This window comes from Hyaena hyaena, unplaced genomic scaffold (genome assembly GCF_003009895.1).
Source record: "Hyaena hyaena isolate Hyena2069 unplaced genomic scaffold, ASM300989v1 scaffold_111, whole genome shotgun sequence".
Taxonomy (NCBI): Eukaryota; Metazoa; Chordata; class Mammalia; order Carnivora; family Hyaenidae; genus Hyaena; species Hyaena hyaena.
The window spans coordinates 2026456-2042325 of record NW_024080743.1 but is presented as its reverse complement, the minus strand read 5'-3'; the positions used below and the strand labels follow the sequence as shown (position 1 = coordinate 2042325).

At 38.4% G+C, this 15870-nt stretch overlaps 2 protein-coding genes across 3 annotated transcripts in view; one reads left to right on the top strand and one right to left on the bottom strand.

Annotated features, from left to right (window-relative positions):
- Nucleotides 1-8875, bottom strand: part of RPAP2 (RNA polymerase II associated protein 2) — a 99258-nt gene extending 90383 nt beyond the window's left edge. Inside the window, exons 1-3 of the mRNA XM_039236427.1 lie at nucleotides 8745-8875; nucleotides 7949-7994; nucleotides 5434-5548 (exon numbers count right to left, since the gene is read on the bottom strand). Coding sequence (XP_039092358.1) covers nucleotides 5434-5548; nucleotides 7949-7994; nucleotides 8745-8817 — 234 coding nt within the window. The 5' untranslated portion in view covers nucleotides 8818-8875. The remainder of the gene's footprint in view (nucleotides 1-5433; nucleotides 5549-7948; nucleotides 7995-8744) is intronic.
- A 54-nt stretch (nucleotides 8876-8929) lies between these two features.
- Nucleotides 8930-15870, top strand: part of GLMN (glomulin, FKBP associated protein) — a 32214-nt gene continuing 25273 nt past the window's right edge. For both annotated transcript variants that reach the window (XM_039236428.1, XM_039236429.1), the window contains exons 1-4: nucleotides 8930-8984; nucleotides 9803-9868; nucleotides 10313-10438; nucleotides 14199-14315. In XM_039236428.1, the coding sequence (XP_039092359.1) occupies nucleotides 9830-9868; nucleotides 10313-10438; nucleotides 14199-14315 (282 nt within the window). In that variant the 5' untranslated portion in view covers nucleotides 8930-8984; nucleotides 9803-9829. The remainder of the gene's footprint in view (nucleotides 8985-9802; nucleotides 9869-10312; nucleotides 10439-14198; nucleotides 14316-15870) is intronic.

Below are 15870 nucleotides of genomic sequence, written 5' to 3'. Positions count from 1 at the left end.
CTCTGAATACAAATGGACTAAATGCTCCAATCAAAAGACAGAGAGTATCAGAATGGACAAAAACCAAAACCTATCTATATGGTAGCTACAAGACACCTATTTGAGACCTAAAGACACTTGCAGACTGAAAGTGAGGGGATGAAAAACCATTTATCATGCTAATGGATGTCAAAAAAACAACAACCCTGGAATAGCCATACTTATATCAGACAAACTAGATTTTAAACCAAAGACTGTAATAAGAGATGGAGAAGGGCATTGTATCATAATAAAAGGATCTATACAACAAGAAGATCTAATAATTATAAATATTTATGCCCCCAACTTGAGACACCCAAGTATATGAATCGAATAGTAACAAACATAAAGAAACTCATTGATAACAATACAGTAAGAGTAGGGGACTTTAAGCCACCCCCCCTTACATCAATGGACAGATCATCTAAGTAGAAAATCAACAAGGAAACAATGACTTTGAATGACACTTTGGACCAGATGGACTTAACAGATATATTCAGAACATTTCATCCTAAAGCAGCAGAATATGCATTCATTTGGGTGTACAGAGAAAAATTTCCAGAATATATCACATACTGGATCACAAATCAGCCCTCAACAAGTAAAAAGAGATCAAGATCATTCCATGCAAATTTACAGACCACGCTGCTAGGAAACTTGAAATCAACCAAAAGAAAAAAAATTGGAAGGACCACAAATACATGGAGATTAAAGAACGTTCCACTAAACAATAAATGGAATAACCAGGAATTAAAGAAAATAAAAAAATAGATGAAAGCTCAAGGTGCCCGAGTGGCTCAGTCAGTTGAGTGTCCAACTCTTGACTTGAGCACAGGTCATGATCTCAGTGTTCGTGAATTTGAGCCCCACATCAGGCTCTGCACTGACACCAGAGACCCTGCTTGGGATTCTGTCTCCCTCTCTCTCTGAGTCTCCCACATTTGCTCTCTATCTCTCTCAAAATAAATAACAAACCTTAAAAAAAAACATGGAAGCAAATGCAAATGAAACAGAACAGTCTAATACCTTTGGGATGCAGCAAAAGCGGTCATAAGAGGAAAGTATATTGCCATTTAGGCCAACCTCAAGAAACAAGAAAAGTCTCAAATACACAACCTAACCTTACACCTAAAGGAGCTAGAAAAGGAACATCAAATAAAGCCAAAAGCCAGCAGAAGGGAAATATCAAAAAGAGAAAAAACCCAAATAAATCACGAATGAAAGGGATCACAGTCAGCATCACAAAAATACAAATAATCATGAGAATATTATGAAAAATTATATGCCAACAAATTGGCAACCTGGAGGAAATGGACAAATTCCTAGAAACATATCAACTACCAAAACTGAAACAGAAACAAACAAAATTTGAACAGGCTCACAACCAGCAAAAAAAAAAAAAAAAAAAAAAAGTAATCAGTAATGAAAAAATCTCCCACACATAAAAGTCCAGGGTCAGATGGCTTCCTAGGGGAATTCTACCAGACATTTAAAAAAGTAGAAATGGAAGGAAAACTTCCAAACTCCTCTGAAGAGATGCAGAAAAAGCATTTGATAAAATACAGCATCCATTCTTGATTAAAAAAACAAAAACAAAAATCCCTCAACAAAGTAGGGAGAAAGGGAACATACCTCAAAATCAGAAAGGCACACAGCTAATAGTCCTCAAAGGGTAAAAACAGAGCTTTTCTTCTATGGTTAGGATAAAGGATGTCTACTCTCACCACTGTTATTTAATATAATACTACAAGTCCTAGCATCAGCAATCAGACAACAAAAAGAAATAAAAGGCATCACCATCAGTAAGGAAGAATTCAAAATTTCACTATTTGCAGATGACCTGATAATCAACATAGAAAACCTGAGACTCCACCAAAAAAAAAGCAAGAACGAATACATGAAATCAGCAAACTCACAGAATATAAAATCAATGTACAGAAATTTTGCATTTTTTAAAAAAATATTTGTTTATTTTTGAGAAAGTGTAAGCAGGGAAGGGCCAGAGAGAGAGGGGTACAGAGGATCTGAAGCCAGCTCTGTAGTGAGCCTGATGGAGGGCTCGAACTCAAGAACCGTGAGATCATGACCTGAGCTAAGGCCAGAGGTTCAACCAACTTGAGACACCCAGATGTCCCAAAAAATCGACTGCATTTCTATATACCAATTATGAAGCAGCAGAAAAAGGAATCAAGGAATCAATCAAATGCTTACAAATATACTATCATAAGATACCTAGGAATAAACCTATCCAAAGAGGCAAAAGACTTGTGCTCTGAAAACTATAGAAAACTTAAGGAAACTGAAGAGGACACAAAGAAATGGTAAAACATTCCATGCTCATGTATTGGAAAAATAAATATTGTTAAAATGTTTATACTATTCAAAGCAATCTATACATTTAATGAAATCCCTATCAAAATACCACCAAATTTTTCAGAGCTAGAACAAACAAACCTAAAATTTGTATGAAACCACAAAAGACCCCAAGTAGCCAAAGCAATCTCGAAAACGAAAAGCAAAGCTGGAGGCATCACGATTCCAGACTTTTAGCTATATTACAAAGCTATAGTCATCCAGACACTATGGTACTGGCACAAAAACAGACATATAGATCAAGGGAACAGAACAGAAAACCAGAAATGCACCCATAACTGTAAGGTCAACTAACCTTTGCAACTAATATAATGGAAAAAGGACAGTCAATTCAACAAATGATGCTGGGAAAACTGGACAGCAACATGGAGAAGAATGAAACTGGACCACTTTCTTATACCACACTTAAAAACAAATTCAAAATAGATGAAAGACCTAAAATGTGAGACAGGAAACCATCAAAATCCTAGAGGAGAACACAGACAGCAACGTCTTTGACCTCAGCCGGGCCGCTTCTTATTAGACACATCTCTCTCTTTTTTCAAATATTCAAACTTCTTTTTTTTTAAATGTTTTAATGTTTTTTTAAATTTATTTATTACTGAGAGAGAGAGAGACAGTGTGAGCAGGGGAGGGTCAGGGATAGAGGGAGGTACAGAATCTGAAACAGGCTCCAGGCACTGAGCTGGCTGTCAGAACAGAGCCCGACGCGGGGCTTGAACCCACGAACCATGAGATCATGACCTGAGCTGAAGTCAGATACTTAACTGACTGAGCCACCTAGGTGCCCCAAGACACATCTCCAGAGGCAAGAGAAACAAAGTAAACATTAACTATTGGGACTTTACCAAGATAAAAAACTTCTGTAAAGTGAAGGAAACAGCAAAACTAAAAGGCAGCCTACAGAATGGAAGAAGATATCTGCAAATGACATGTTTGATAGGTAGTATCCAAAATCTATAAAGAGCTTCTCAAATTCAATACCCAAAAACAAATAATCCCATGAAGAAATGGGCAGAAGACATAAACGAGATGTTTTAAAGAAGACATCCAAATGGCTAACAGACACATGCAAAGATGTGCAACATCACCCATCATCAGTGAAATACATATCAAAACTATGATGAAATAACACTCACACCTGTCAGAATGGTTACAATTAATAACACAAGAATTAACAGATGTTGGCAAGGCTGCAGAGAAATGGAAACCCTCCTGTACTGTTGGTGGGAATGCAAACTGGTGCAGCCACTCTGGAAAACAGTATGGAGGTTCCCCCAAAAAAGGTAAAAATAGAACTAGCCTATGATCCAGCAATTGCACTACTAGGTATTTACCCAAAGGAAACAAAAATACTGATTCAAAGGGGCACAAGTACTCTAATGTTTACAGCAGCATTTATCAACAATAGCCAAATTAGCAAAAAGTCCAAATGACCATCAACTGATAAATGGGTAAAGAAGATGTGGTATGTATGTGTATATATGTGTGTGTGTGTGTGTATATGTGTGTGTGTACAATGGAATATTACTCAGCCATCAAAAAGAATTATATCTTGACATGTGCAATGATGTGGATGGAGCAAGCTAGAGTGTGTTATGCTAAGTGAAATAAATCATAAGAGAAAGATAAATACTATGATTTATCTCATATGTAAAATATAAGAAACAAAACAAATGAACATAGGGGAAAGGAACAAAAAAAGAGAAGGAGGCAAACTATAACAGACTCTTAACTTCAGAGAACAAATTGAGGGTCGATGGAGGGGAAGTTGGCAGGGGATGAGCCTAATGGGTACTAAGGAGGGCACTTGTTATGTTCAGCACTGGGTTTATATAAATGATGAATCACTAAATTCTACTCCTGAAACCAGTATTACACTATATATTAACTAAATAAAATTTAAATAACAACTTGAAACAAACCAAAAGCAACAATAAAAAACAAAGTCACTATAATAAAATACCAGAATTTAGGGCACCTGGGTGGCTATCGGTTAAGCGTCCAATTTTGGCTCAGGTCATGATCTCACAGTTCGTGGGTTTGAGCCCCACGTCGGGCTCTGGGCTGACAGCTAGTTCAGAGCCTGGAGCCTGTTTTGGATTCTGTGTTTCCCTCTCTCTCTGACCCTATCCTGTTCGCACTGTCTCTCTCTCTCTCAGAATAAAACATTAAAAATAAAAAAATAAAATACCAGAATTTGAAAAGTATATATATCTTCATATTTATATTCCTCTTACTTAGAAAAATCTCTGGGGTACATTAATTGTTTTTGTAATGGAAGCTCAGAGTTTTAACTTTATCATTTTTCTAAGGACTATAAGGATATAAGAGGAAATTTCCATTCAAAATTTTAAATGCAATAAAGTTGTTAAAGAAAAAACTTTTGATGCAGACTGCAATCCTGTTATATATTATCATAAGTGGTCTATATTCCAGGTTTTTAAAATATCAAAACTAATAGAATTACTTTAACAAAAACAATAACTTGTTACTAACATAGGAAACACACAGAATACAGAAAATAATGTTGGGATGATTAGTGCAAAGTGATGAAAATCAAATGAGATCAGCAGACTCGTTTTAAGAAATATTATTAAGGAGGGGCGCCTGGGTGGCTTAGTCGGTTAAGCGTCCGACTTTCACTTAGGTCATGATCTCGCGGTTCGTGGGTTCGAGCCCTGCGTTGGGCTCTGTGCTGACTGCCAGCTCAGAGCCTGGAGCCTGTTTCAGTCTGTGACTCCCTCTCTCTCTGACCCTCCCCTGCTCACGCTGTCTCTCTCTCCTCGAAATAAATAAAAATATTAAAAAAAAAAAAAAGAAATATTATTAAGGAGTAAAATATGCATGTTATTTTTCATTAGTGCATTTTAAATTAATTATACAATAAGGAATGCATAATAGTTATTTTAAAATGCATGAATTACATAGCATGCTACCTGCATCTAGTGACTGAGAGCAGATTCAAAGATTTTGATAATACAGGGAAGTTTCATATTGCACAGATTTACAAAAGTAATAATTTCCCAATTTAACACATACACATTCCCTTAGGAATTCTTCTGTAATATCCTCTTCTAAAAGCTGTTCAACAATATGTAGAGCTTTTCTCTCAAATTCAATCTTCTTTCTCACAGCCGCTTCTAGTTCTGCTTTCCTAAAATTAAAAAAAATGAAAACTTAAAAGCTTTTCTACTTACAAGTTTAATCATAGCCAATTTTCTGTCTTATAATACAGCACAAACATAATGTGGTATTTTGGTACTTAAACTTCTATTTTTTAATGCTGTTACTTTTGATGAATACTTCTCAAAATATTAACACACAGAAGTCTGCCACAGTAACAGGACATTTGATTTCCAAGAGTCAAAGCACATGGAAGGAAATCAGGTGAAATCGTTTTGCCAGATAGTGTTTGTATTCTCTCAGTCATTCCTGTGTGTACCTAAGAAGACAAGCTTTTCCTCTGAAATCCTTAGAAATCAGGAGAGATTTGAGAGGAAACAGACAACTTTGGCTGTTCTTACAAGTAAAAACGTGTGTCAAGTCTCAAAAGTTAACTGACAGCTCGGTTTGACAAGATGGAGTCATATCTGCAAAGAAGTGTTTACTTATTTTGTCGTAAAATCTTATTAAATAACTATATTGACGTGACTGTGTAGTTGAGGAACACAGTCCTCCCTGGAAGGCTGCTCCTTGTCTTGGTACCTGGGACTGTCATCAGCCTTTGCTGGCCCCTACACATCATGGAACATCAAAGCAGAGGCCATCTGATCAAACAATGGCTCTAGGAGAGTGATTCTCAACTCTAGTTGCACATTAGGATCATCTGAGAAGATTTCTTTTAAAGATGCCTATGCCTACATTCTACTGCAGGTGAATTCAACCAGAGTCTCTGAGGATGGGCCCTGGTTATTGGTGTTTTCTTAAAAGTGCTCCAGATAATCCTAATATGCAAAAGGGTTGAGAATCCTTCCACAGGACCAAAGATACCCAACCACCTTGGAAACTTATTTGCTCCTTTCCTGCACTCATTTCTCCTTTCCTACCAGAACTACCTTTGCTGGCCTCCTGGGCCTTGACTTCACTCTCATATTTGGATCTAGAATGTATTCATTTTTTCTCCCTATTTTCACTGACTCCCAAGACTTTAATTCCTTGACTGGAGCAATAATAGCCTACAAAAACAACAATGAGAGTAACACTCCACAAAAAAAGGAAGATGACATAGGATTGTCAACTATTTCTTTTGTCAAATAAGGGCATTAAAATAAGAAGAAATTTGCAACCGGGGCACCTGGGTGGATCAGTCAGCTAAGCAGACAACTTCGGCTCAGGTTGTGATCTCAAGGCTCGAGTTCGAGCCCTGTGTCAGGCTCTATGCTGACAGCTTGGCGCCTGGAGCCTACTTTGGATTGTGTCTCCCCTCTCTCTGCCTCTCCCCGCTTCATGTTTGGTCTAAAATGAATAAATGTTAAAAAAAAAATTTTTTTTAAAGAAATTTGCAACAACTATTTTCCCACCATTTCATAAAGGCCATTCTTACATCAATGAAGTATAAAACACATGAATATAGATTAAAAGACAGTTCTCTATATTCAATGTATTTTGCTTTATGAAAAACATTATTTTATTTTTCTCATATTGCTGCCTACCAATAAAAGCTATGCCATGTACTAGGATCAGTCTACAACCTGCACTAAGGAATTCCTGACTCAAGCTGTTAACTATCTAAACCTTCGGTAAGAGCCACACTCACTTTTTTTTTTAATATTTATTTGTTTTTGAGAGAGAGACAGAGTGTGAGCAGGGTAGGGGCAGAGAGAGAGAGAGAGGGAGAGAGACAGTTTTTTCCCTTACAGCACTTATCACAATTGTAATTATCCATTCAATTGTGATAATTTAATTGGTATTTCTTTGTTCCACTAGAAAGGGACTGTGTCTATTCTGCTCAAAACCGTATCCCCAGGGCCCAAGACAGGTCTGGCATATCTCACACTCAGTAAATAATTTTGAAAGAATGAGTAAATGAAAGCCAATACTTGATAAAAAGATAAATCACAGACATATAAGTATTTTAATCATCTTCACAGACTACTCCTAAAAACTTTTTGTGACAGGAGATAAATCTATCCTTTTTAGGAGATACCAAGACACGGAATAAGACTTTTTGCTGAAAATATGGATATGATGTAAACAAAGAATAGAAAAGGTTTCTTGGAGTCTCTAGCATATAGAATAATAAAAATAAAAAGAAAGTGGACCTGAAGAAGTAGAAAAGGAGTGCCTGGTTAATTTAGGAATGTTTATTCCCTTACAAATCTTTCTACAGATACTTATACCCACACCAGTAATCTAAAGTGTCTTGATTTCGTTTTCTTAAAGCCTGGAGTAAAGGGATATAATGAGTCTATGGGAGAATTTATAGTTATTCTCAGATTTCCTCTTCTCTCATAATAATTTTCTCTATGGTATCACCCATTATCGTTTTTAAAAACAGTTCATTAATATGAGATCAACAGATAAGTTAATGCAGTTGTTCAAATAGTTCTCATACCTTTTAGAAGCATCTTCTTGTTTTAAGGCATTTGTCTGTTTACCACCTATAATTAAAAAAGAAAAATAGTAGGTCATGTCTACACAAACACTAGTTTACAGGGCAGATTCCTGCTTAAACTGCAGACAATCTTTTCTTCTTTTCCCACACATTACTTTACAATCCTCTGTGTAAAACAAGTCACGTGGAACCGGAATCCAGTTTGCTTCCGTTAATCATTTCCAAATTTTTCTTGGTTAAAATGTATCTCTTTTGGGACTGAATTTTCTCATGTATCACAGTGGCATGGTTATGCGTTCCTGAAAATCTGAGATACTGGTACTTCTGGAGACAACCTCTCTCCATCCCCCAAATGTTCGCTTGAAGGTAGACCGTGGGCGTGACGCCTCAGCGGATCATCCAAGGACCGACGCAGCAGTGTATCTATCTCGAAGGTGGGCCGGTGTGAGGTTCAAGGCCAGCTGCACACGGCCTGCCTATGCTGCCCTCGTCACTTACCCATTCTGGCCACCTAGCTCTAGGCTCCAGCACCTCTACTCCCTCTCCCTCAGAGACAGCTTATTCTGGGGGAAAATCTTGAGACACTAGTGTAAAGAGGTGGGGGTCTGGCCAGAGGTCTTCTGCAGAAGACCCGAGGACAGCGATGAGACGCTCTCGGCCCTCTCTGCCCTGAAGACCTCCGCCCCGGGAGCAGCCTTGGGGCGGGGGGGAGGGGTGTCCCTGCAGGTCTTAGTCTGGAACCCTGTAGGGGTTCAGTTCTCAGGGTCCAATCATGGGATGAGGCCCTTCTTCCTACCTGTGGCGTTTCGAGAAGCGCGGGGAGTCCGGGCCCTGAGGCGGGCCGAGCGCGGCCCAGCCGAGTCAGCCATGGGAAGCGTCGTCAGAGGGTCAGACCGGGAGCTGGCTTCTCCCGAAGCTCCGCCTCCCCTCGCGTAGCGCGGGGCGGGGCCGGCCGGGGCGGGGCGGGGCCCGCAGAGAGGCCTGGGCGGCCGGAGGAGGTGGAGGAGGGCGCTGAGAGTGGCGAGAGGCCCGGCCGGTAAGTAGACGCACCTGGAAGTCCGGGACGGCCCGGGCTCGCGGCCAGCTGTGACCCGCAGAGGCACCCAGCGCCACGGCCCGCAAGGCCCCGCGACGTCCTGGGGCCCGAACGCTTAGGCGAGCAGGAATCGGGAGAAATGGCTTCCCTTGGATGCCGCCCGCACGCGCTCCGGGGCTTTATCCGCCCTGAAGCGCGTGGCCGTGAAACCCGGCTGACCCGTGTCCCCACTGCAGGGCTGGGGCCTATCCTTCCCGCCAGGAGGAACGGTGGCCTGCGGGAACGGAACGGTGCTCTCCTGAGGGTTGCCGGTTGCCTCGTCTCCGGGCGATGTAATGATTACACTAACTGGATTATTTGGGGGGACTGCATCTCTTAACAGAGGAATGTCCAGGTCACACTTGGACCCTCTCTGGGCATCTGAACTTTCACCCATTCTGGGTGAGTTGTGTTGACTACAATTTTTGTCAAGTGGAACATTAAAAAATTTGTTTTAATTCCCTAAGGGTTAGAACTGACTTCAAGAACACTTTTTGGAAATGTTTTAAAAAAGAAATGGCTTTTTAAAAGCCATTTACATAATCAAATTTGCGCACCTGTTGGGTGTACCCTAGAGAATATTTTTTTTCAAGTGTATCTTTCAAAACTGTGCTCTAAAAAGATGCAACATTTTTCCCCCCTTAGGCTAGATACTTTCAATAAAAACACTTCAGTTTTAAAACTTGACATTTTCCTTACTGTATTTACTAATAATTCATAAGAATGAAACATGTATTAATGCTTTAATATCACTGATAGTTAACTGTTTTATATTTCAGCATCAAAACCAGGAAAAATAAAGAGGAATGGCTGTGGAAGAACTTCAATCCATAATAAAGAGATGTGTAAGGGTTTTTTTGGGTTTTTTTGGGGGGGGGTTTGGTAACGTTAAATACCTTTTAAAATGTGGGCAAAGCACAGATTATTTTTAGTTACATTTAGGGTCAAATTGCTTACCTTCTTTAATCCTTGCTTTGTTTGACCTGTGAGTAAATAGCAGGAGGGCCAGAAGGCAGATTGGATTATTTCTCCAAGTGACCTACTTGTCTAAGTAAGCTTTTAAATTTTTAATACTGATCCTTATTGTAGAATTTTTTGGCAGAGTTGATTTCAAGATCATTCATTATGGTACTTATTCGGCTTGTCCTAATTTTCATACATATGCTTATGTGCAATTTACCTAGAACTTAAACAGATCTTCTCTTTTTTCCCAGAGAAATTAAGCAAGTAGTTATTGAATTTTTATTCACCTGAGCATGTTTGTTTTGTCTTCATTTTATTTTTGTCAGCAAATCCTAGAAGAACAAGACTTTAAAGAAGAAGATTTTGGCCTGTTTCAGTTAGCGGGTCAAAGATGCATAGATGAAGGGCATATAGAGCAGCTATTAGAAATTATTCAAAATGAAAAGAATAGGGTAAGTACAATCTTTATGAGTACTTTTTAGTCTTTATTAGAATGATAATAGTCACATGATATTTTTCTTTCACCTATTCATTAAACATTTAAGAATCAACTTTCTACACTAGGAATGTGGAAAACAAAAAAAGAATTAGGGCTACTTATATTCTTGAAAGTGTTTATAATAGTCTCCTGGAAGAGATAAACATGTAAACAACTAGCAATAAGAAGGCAGAATAAATGAAATAAGTGCTATAGTTGAAGTATGAGTAAAGTGCTTTAAAAGATTAGGGATTACTTCTGCTTTAGGTATAAAAATGGCATTTGGATTATTAATTTATATTTTGTATTATAAGTATCAGGCAGCCTATATACTCATTTTTGGTGAACAGCACATTCTTTTCCTTCAGCCAGATGTATATGGAAAACCAAATATTAAGTAAGATCATTCTATTTGGGTGCATAGAATTGGAATAGGGGGAGCCCTAGATGGGTTTAATGGCCATTATCATCCAGCTATGATTATCCAAGAAATCATTCTCAACATAGGAAAAGGATCTTTTTGGGATCAGGAACAGCTTTTTCCTGGGACACACTATTGAAAACACGCTAAATTGTCTGTCTTTGTGCTTGCTTTCTTGTGCAAGAAAAGATCATCTTCTTTGCAGGAACACACTCTTTCTTCATTTACAGTACTATTTATTTATGTGGAAGTTTTTTTGGTTTATCACAGTCTAGTCATGCTGGTCTCTGATTATAACCAGGGCACCTTGATTGTGTTTAGGACACTACTAAAATTTTTAAATCATGCATAGTAGTTCAAAGGGTTTATTCCTTTTTTATTTAAAGAAATTCTTTTTTAAAAAATTAGGACATTTAATTTAATACATTTTTTTGGATATGTATTTATAGTGCCTTTGTAGCCCCAAATAGAGTAAATTTAATATTCTCCTTAACTTCTTGATGTTTCCCAATTGTGTTCTCAGAGGATAATCTTTGAGAGTATTTTACTTAGAGCTAATAATAATAAAATTAATAATAGTTAATATTTAGTAAGCATTTACTATGTGCCGGATGCTGTCTAAAATGCTTTACATCTGTTAAACTCATTTAGCCTCCCAGAATCCCATAGGGTACTATTAAATTCATTTTGTAGATAAGGAAACAGTTAATAGAAGATAAGTGACTTGTCCAGAAGTAAGTTAGCTTTTATGTCACATCCAGGGTTCAGACCTATGTTTGGTTTCAGAGCTCTTAACTACTCTCCACTTAGCACTGTGTAGCACTTGCAAGGAAGTTTTAGGGGATACGGGGCATGAGGGGGGGGTGGCGCAAATTGATTGTGGGAGTGAAAAAGAGAGGTAACAAAAATGACTGGATTTCTAGCCTCTAGGGGGATAGAATATATATTATATCCTGAGTAGAAAAGGGCAACCTAAGAAGAGAATTTCTTGAAGGGGTGCAAGGAAATTTACTTTGGAAATGTTAAGTTTAAGATGTAGCAGGCAGTTGAAAAGTAATATTTGGAGCTCAGTCAAAAAACAGATTAAAATCTTGATTTGTGTATCACTCTTAGAAATTAATTGATTGTAATATTTTTGAGCGTAGTGAGTCTTTTTTATTTTTTAATTTTTTTAAAGTTTATTTATTCATTTTGAGAGAGACAGGGACAGTGCAAGTGGGAGAGGGGTAGAGAGAGAGAGACAGAGAATCCCAAGCAGGGTCTGCACTGTCAGCATGGGGCCTGATGCAGGGCTAGAACTCATGAAACCGTGAGATCATGACCTGAGCCAAAACCAAGAGTCAGACACTTAACTGACTGAGCCACCCAGGCGCCTCCCCCCACAAAAAAATTTTTAAAGACTATTAAGATTCACCATATGGGGTGAGGAGGGTGCCTGGGTGGTTCAGTTGGTTATGTGTCCGATTTTAGCTCTAGTCATGATCTAGCGATTCCTGGATTTGAGCTCAGCATGGGGCTCTCTGCTGACAGCTCAGAGCCTGGAGCCTCCTTCGGATTCTCCTGCTTTCTCTGTCCCTCCCTTGCTCATGCTCTGTTTCTCTCTCAAAAATAAACAAACATTTAAAAGAATATTTTTAATTTGTCTACCCATTTTGAGAGAGAGAGAGAGAGAAAATCCCAAGCAGGCTCCTCACTGTCAACACAGAGCCAATCTCAGGGCTCAAACACACAATGAGATCGTGATCTGAGCCTAAAGCAAGAAGAATCAGGTGATTAATTCACTGAGCCACCTAGGTACCCCTTAGTAGCCTGAAAATCACCTTTGTAATGTGTGGTCTGCTAAATCCAAAGGTTCAGACATTGATAAGACCAGTGTTTCTGTTCTGTTCTGTTTTGTTTTATTGAGAGAAATGTCGGGGGAGGGACAGAGGGGAGAAGAGAATCTTAAGCAGGCTTCATGTCCACCTGGGAGATGCTGCAGGGCTTGATCTTAGGACAGTGACAATGTGACTTGTGCTGAAATTAAGAGTCACATGCTTAACTGACTGAGCCACCCAGGTGCCCCAGTAAGACAGGGTTTATTTATTTTTTAAATGTTTATTTATTTTGAGAGAGACAGAGCATGAGCAGGGGAGGGGCAGAGAGAGAGGGATACACAGAATCCGAAGCACATATAGGGAGCACATGCAGATTGATAAAGATGAACACTGAAATGTCCAATTGATAAATGAGCCAAAATGTAAATAATATTTCCTCTTTTGTAAGCTATTTGTTCACGGACCCTAACATATTCTGTTGCTAGTTCTCTAGGACATGTTAAGTCTTTTACCTTTATACCTTGCTGTTTCAGAGCCTTGAATGTGTTTCCCAGCTATTTATGCCTGACAGACTTAACTAACAAGCCTTAGCTTAGCTATTGCCTCTTTTGGGAAGCCTCTCTTGTCTTCCCTAGATGGAAGGGACTCTTCTGCTATACCTTATCCTCTACCTTTATTATCTTATGAGAGTGGGGTCATGGAAGGAGTATTGTACTTAACTGTCTTCCTCCCCAAATTTGTGGGTTTGTTTTATTTTTGTGTGAACCTAGCATGTAAATTCTGTGATGATAGAGATCTTACCTAATATGTTCCTTGTTTTATTTCTAGCACCCGAATATTTTAGGGACTTGACATATAGTAGTATATTCTTGATAAATACTGATGAGTTGAAGTAAAATCAAGCCAGAGAAGTGGAGTATATTGTTGATAGTTCTGAAAATAGTGGTTTTGATGGTGAATATGACTCACTAATTAAATAGATAAACTTTTACTTATGTGATAAGCATTCTGAAATATCTTTGAAATAGAAGCAACTTGTATATAGGAGGAAAAGTAACTGAAGTGGCATCCCTTTCATTTACATAAGTTACATAATTATAACATATTTGCAGATTTTCCAAGGAACTTGAAAATGTTCATGAGCATTGGGTGGATTTCTTTATGAATCAGGAGAGCAAAATTCTCCATGAAAATTAAGTATTTGCTCATATTAAATAAATTAACTCTCTTGTTGGAAATACAACTATTTCAATCATGAACTTGACTGATTTAAAGTAAAAGCCCATTCACATTTCCTCAGTGAAAGTATTAGAAACTATCTTAAAAGGTTTTATTTGTTAGCAGCCAACCCTAAGAAGTTCCTGGTTAAATGCTACACTTCATTTGCCTCATCTTATCTCTTTCAGAGGAAATTCTAAGCCGCTTCAAGATCAGAAAGCTCAGTATAAGAGTCCTATAGATGGCAGTATTTGCTTTACTCTGAAATGTTTTTACAGGTCATCATCAAGAATATGGGCTGGAATCTTGTTGGTTCTGTTGTTCGATGTCTTCTGTGGAATAAGGAAGATGAGAAAAGAAAATATTATCTTCTGATGCTTGATTTATTGGTAAAGGTAAGTGAACAAAATTAGATTCACTTTGTCATAGTAGCCAGCAGTATTTTGTAATACCCTTTAATGTTTAATGCTTGTTTTGGGTGACAAAACTTTTAGTTCATAAATATATGGGAGGGGACTCTGGAGAAAATGCCCAATCTTAATGACTGGATGAGCAAGTCTGTTTCCATTTTTCCAAATTTCTGGGTAGAATTATCTAATTCATCTCAGACCCACTGATTCAGAATCTCAAAGAAGATACTTAAAAATTCTATTTGGGGCACCTGGGGTGGCTCATCGGTTAGGTGTCTGACTTTGGTTCAGGTTATGATCTCATGGTTTGTAAGTTCAAGCCCCGTGTCGGGCTCTGGCCTGCTTCAGATTCTGTGTCTCCCTCTCTGCCCCTCCCCTGCTTGTGCTCTGTCTCTGTCTCTTTCTCTCTCTCTTTCTCAATAATAAATAAACATCAAATTTAAAAGATTCTATTTTTAATAAGTAGTTTATTGTATAGATCTGGAATTCAAGGTTTAGAGAGGCAGTTCAAGGTCACACTGTTCTTTTAGTGTAACATTGCAACTAGCAAATGTCAGTGCTCTTTTCTCTGTGGTATGTTCCCTAAAAGAATATAAAAAAACCTAGAATGCAAATGATCACAGTGGACATGGCAATAGGATGTAGATTAGTTGTGACCAACTACCTTAGAGACTGTTGGGGAAAGGTTACTAGAGTTAAAAGTCAAAAATGATGGTAAAGAAAGATAAAATCTAAGGAAAAGGACATTTTAAGAATCTACTTAAGAGATCAATACAAATAAAAATATATATAGTACTTGGAAAGAGGAAACAGCTTCTAGACAGTAGTTACTAACTATGAGGACTTTAAAAAAGAAAAGAAACGGGGCACCTGGGTGGCTCAGTCGGTTGAGCGTCAGACTTCAACTCAGGTCATGATCTCACGGTTCGTGGGTTCGAGCCCCGCATCGGGCTCTGTGCAGACAGCCAGCTCAGAGCCTGGAGCCTGTTTTCGGATTCTGTGTCTCCCTCTCTCTCTGACCCTCCCCTGCTCATGCTATCTCTATCTCTCTCTCAAAAATAAATAAAAAAAAACATTTTAAAAAAAAAAAAAAAGAAAAGAAAAGAAACAAGGCAAGTCAGGTGATTATGCCTAGTCAGAACACAAGGCACGGTTTCATCTGTTCAGGAAAGACAAAAGAGATTACACTCAGAAATACCATGGCAGTGTGAGATCATAAGGGCCCACCTGTTGGAAGCCTGAGAAACTACTAAGGTAGCCTTAAGAGTAGACTGGCAAGGCTCAAAAGAAACCTCAGGTCTGGTAATCAAGATCCTCCTTCTCCCTCTTTTTCTGACTTTTCCTGTAGCCAGGAATTTAAGTCTTCAAAATGTAGTTGTCAATTAAGAGACTCAGTCTTACTTCTTTCTAGTTTTATAGCGATTTGACAATCAGGTTCTGTGTTTTGCTAGTGTATTTTTTTTAACAGTTATATGAGGTGTTTTACTCTTAAGCAAAAATAGTAGTTTCTCAGGATATGCTGCCTTTTAAAACTAGTAAT